Genomic DNA, 4621 nt, shown 5'->3' with positions numbered 1-4621 from the left:
ATATATATATATATATATATATACGCTTCTTCCGATCCCCTTTTCACAAAGCTACCAATAAGCACCATGTTGCCGGAGATAACAAAGGTAGTCATGTAGCTGTGTTATATCAGTTCGGACTAGAAGCTTGTATTTGTGTTAAAGCAAGTGAATTATACTGATGAGATAAATTTTGTTAATGCAACATAGGGTAACAATGTGGTAACTTTGGTAAATTTGTGGCATCTTACCTCCATCTGCCCTTGGCTGTGCAGCATTTGGAGCGTACATGGGGTTTTGGTGTAACACATTCCCGATGTACATGGGGTTCTGAAGTAGACCGTCCGTCTTACCGGCAACAGACTCTGCAGTCAACATTATAAGGACAGAAGTTCCCCAATGTTCAGCAGTGCTACTTTTGACTCGAAGAAACCTTTTAACTTAAGCTATTTAACACTAGGAATACCCATCTGGGCAAAAAGATGAAATAAAGATTCATATCATTAATAAATAATATGCTAACTATATTATCTAATCGCACTCTGTAGCTAAACAGGCTAATGCCTTTCAGAGGATGAACGATGAAACTACGAATAAAACATAAACTCAATAATAAAAAAAAATCGATGTCCTCAACAAGAAATTGTAGTGTTAAACGATACGTATTAACTATGTCACAGCCATACGTAAATAATCTTTTCATGATTGAAATTTTGGATAATGAATTTATTGTTTACATATCATGGGTTGACAAGTCTATTAATAATAATATGTTGTAACTGTCACGATCATACCGGCTAAACTAGTGTTGGGTCCCCTCCATTCGCCATGAGAACAATCAGCAGACTGGCCAGTCGGTTGTTGATCGTCATAATTTATATCCTGTTCATCGTAAGCAACGGCGTAGGGCTGGACGTCAAACATATCGTCTTCTTCACCGTTTGTTTTGCTGTCCGGTTGGTGCGCGACTGCATACGGACGAATACAACTATCGTCTGCAGTGACTTCCTCCTCTAATTCAAATTCATTCTGATAAGAGTTTTCAGCATCCTCTAATTGCTTGGCGACAGGCTGGTCCAAGCCTTCCGCTACTCTTTTTGAGCAATCAATGCCTATGCTTGCCTCGTCTACATCTTCACTGCATTGGTAAGCAATAGATGATACTTCGTTAACACAGGTATCCCTTAGCTTGTATTGTCCTACGTTATTTTCGTTATAACCTTCGGCATCGTAGATTTCAGTTGACGACTGTTGTTCTGCCTTTTCCTGTGAATTATCAGCACAGAGTGCTTGATTTTGTTTAACCGGGTCACGGTGTGTATCCGATGTACACGTTTCCGGTAACGAAGGCTTTTCAGAGTGAAAAGCTTGATTCTGGTCAGTTTTCCCGATGTTTGTATGAGACGGGCCTACAGTCGGTAGCGATGGACGCTCTGCCCCGTCGTCAGTGCTGTGACCAGGTACATGGTCCTGGGCAGAGTGTTCAGCCGAAGCGCCGCTAAGAGCATCCTGTAGTGACTCGTTCACATCCCCGGGCGACGTGTCTTTCCGCTCTTCTGGAATGGTTGAGTTCAAGTGTTGCTGAATGTCCTGTTGGTTCACAGGGCTTGATGTAGACATAGAAAAATCGCAGATTTGAGTTGGATTTGCAACTGTATCACCATATCATCCATCGTATGACGGAGTCAAAGCAGTGATATTCGTGCGCACTGACAATATCACCAGTAACGTTGGAGCTCCTAAAACCGTACGGACCGAATAAAAATCTGTTTATGATTTTTCTGTGATTTGTTACAGGCTACTATGGTTTTATTGTACTCGTTTACACATAAATATGAGTGTAGACTAATTTTATCCCATTGGGTCAGTAGACAATCATCGCAATAATTTGTTGCGCCGATTAGTCTAGTCAATAGCTGAAACTGATGAATACGCAACAGAAGATTCTGTAATTAATTGCTATGTTCGGGGCAATCGATTGTAACTTTAATGTTTCAATAATGTATATATTGTGTACACGTCTGTTTTTAAGCTGGCGAATAGCACGATTGCTACTATCTGTATGCCATATGTAGATTTTGAGAAAAAAACTATGCCCAATGCCCGTTTAATTTTAATTACGTATTATTTTTACTCTACCGCTTTTTATCTGTATTTCTATATAGGGGCCTCAAATCGGCCTACAAAACTCTTTATTGAGGTCATGAAGGAAGATAACGTTCTCTTCTTCGCAAGCTCCGAATACTATGTTTCCCGTTTTTCACAAACACACACATTTAGGGTAGTGAGCTCACCGTCACAAAAAAACCCTGGAGACCGCAGTTTTATCAAGAGATGGTAGGTGTCTCTCTTAACAGTTGGTCATGCTCAGTAGAGTTAAGACCATTTCACGACCCCCCAGCAGTTTGGGCGTCGGCCGCCTTAGCAACACATAGATACAACCTTTGACCCTTAATTTTCCAGATTTTTCCTATTGTTTGATAATTGCCCTGACCCTGCCCAGTGTGAAAACATTGCAAGAGGGGTGCCGGTGGACCAGGTGAAGTGATACCTGGGCTGTCTGGGAACAGTGCTGGATGTGTATTATAATTAACAAAGGAATCCATATATCTAGTGTTTCTAATTTGTGTGATTCTCAGATCTCAACATTACTCACTGGTCGATTGTTCTGTCAAATGTGACATTTTCATTGCAAATTTCCTAACAAGGCATAAAACCTATAACACTGAGAGACTTTAGTAAAGGAGAACCTGAGTATATTTATCATAAACACCAGGGGTAATCAAAAGTCTGATAACCCTCCATGTTTTTCTGGATTTGATGCCGTTTTGTTTGTTTTGATGAGCAATTTTCATTACAGGACTTAGGAGAGTACTCTTATACTAGTGTATAGACTAGTAGTTTGACATAGGTAAAACCTTTCACACACTTTCTTTCGAATTTTGGTAAGTTGTAGCAGCTCTATAGAACCTTTTTGCGTCGGGGAACAACAGACGATAAACTGGATAGTGAGTGCGCCAGTGTAATCAACTTGTTAAAAAGCTTACTCCAACCAAATTATAGTTATACTTTTGATGTTATCGACTTGTTCCTTATGTTGTTGTAGAGTATGTTGGATCAAGAAATGGATTTTTGATAGTCTTTTTCTAGTCATAGTAATTGGAACCCTGAAACAATGGTTGTTTGTTGTTGATAAACCAAGCCAAGCTAGCTGTCTGGCACTAGCAGGTACAGGTGTGGACAAGCCGTGAACTGCCTATTGTTCTCCTCGGGTAGTCTGGTCCCCAACAAGGAACATGCTATGTCAACAAGTTAATTGGCTGTATTGTCCACTTATCCCAACAAAGTGATCAGATTTCAGTTCATAAGAAGCCAGAAGTTTAATTTTTGTGATCTTATTTTTGCCCTAAAAGCGCATCCACACACAACATTCTTTTGAGTTACTGAACACATTTATAGAAAGTAGACAAGTTGTTCTACAACACTGTGTCGGGCCCAGAGTGCACAACATTTCCAAGACTTTGCTGACCCTGTATGAATATTGCAAGCATGTGATTTTTGCCAAAAATCTGAACATATTAGATAATATGTCTGTTGTAATAACAATGATACACCTGGGATCGATGGGATGTTATAGAGTTTTTACTGACGAATACATACATACCAAATTTGTTTAAAAAGTTTGTCTAGGGGTCCCGCCGGGCACTTGAAGTTTATAAATTTAGATGTGCTTATCATATCAATATTATAATATTAGCAAGTTATTCACAAAATTTATGTAGGCAGAGAGATTGCCTTTGACCTTGTGCTTTAGTAGTTGTCGGAAATGTCAGAAAATAACCACCCAATAAGTGTACCCATAGTACCCAGAAAGTACTATTGCCATTAGACGTTGATAAAATGAATTATGAAAAGTATATTTATTGATACCACTTGATAAAAAAAATCCACATAAGCTTTGAAAAGAGCTATATACATAGCAGTATACTAATATATACAATGTGTATCGTCTTTTATTGATTTTCTGCACACATTTGTACATGTTCACGAGAGCCCCGGGGCCCATCCTTCCAGCCCTGGCTTCACCATCAGACTTAAGAGCTTTTTTTCCGCCCTGTCGCGTCATATTTTTCAAGAAAAACTCCGAGAACCAACAAATTAAATTGGTGTGTCCTAATGTAGATAATGATACAGGTCTACATGGTGCCGAGACCAGCACGGGTAAAAACGTGCCAATAAACTACTGAAGGTAGACTAGGTGTCACAACAGGACTATGTGTAAATTAACTGATATATCCAAATGGATCAGCATTCAGTACTGATAGAATATTGTGATATTACTGGTGTCAAAATCAGTCACTACCAGCTGTCCGCCGGGGGCTACTGCCACGCCGCCAGCTCTACTGGGAACAACGCGGCGCACGTACCGCCCGTCTTCTGTAAATATGTCTACCGCCCCGCCTGACCGGACCAGCAGAACGTTTCCTGAACCGTCTGTACAGATTCCCGTTACTTCGTCTGCCTCATTCTCGTCGGCTTCTGTTATACCATCTCCGATTTCTGTCTGACCCTCGCCCATTTCTGCCTGACCCATGCCGATTTCTGTTGAACCCAGGCCGATTTCTGCCTGACCCTCATCGAT

General features: G+C 40.4%; 1 protein-coding gene across 1 annotated transcript in view; it reads right to left on the bottom strand.

Annotated features, from left to right (window-relative positions):
- The window catches only part of LOC109462252, a 6838-nt gene extending 2265 nt beyond the window's left edge, over positions 1-4573 (bottom strand). The window contains exons 1-4 of the mRNA XM_019758783.1: positions 4343-4573; positions 1393-1569; positions 446-449; positions 231-344 (exon numbers count right to left, since the gene is read on the bottom strand). Coding sequence (XP_019614342.1) covers positions 231-344; positions 446-449; positions 1393-1569; positions 4343-4573 — 526 coding nt within the window. The remainder of the gene's footprint in view (positions 1-230; positions 345-445; positions 450-1392; positions 1570-4342) is intronic.
- Positions 4574-4621: the final 48 nt, after the last annotated feature.

The sequence above is a fragment of the Branchiostoma belcheri genome, unplaced genomic scaffold (genome assembly GCF_001625305.1).
Source record: "Branchiostoma belcheri isolate BF01 breed outbred unplaced genomic scaffold, Haploidv18h27 scaffold114, whole genome shotgun sequence".
Lineage (NCBI taxonomy): Eukaryota > Metazoa > Chordata > Leptocardii > Amphioxiformes > Branchiostomatidae > Branchiostoma > Branchiostoma belcheri.
Note: the sequence above shows the minus strand (reverse complement) of the source record. Positions and strands in the feature narration are given on the sequence as shown.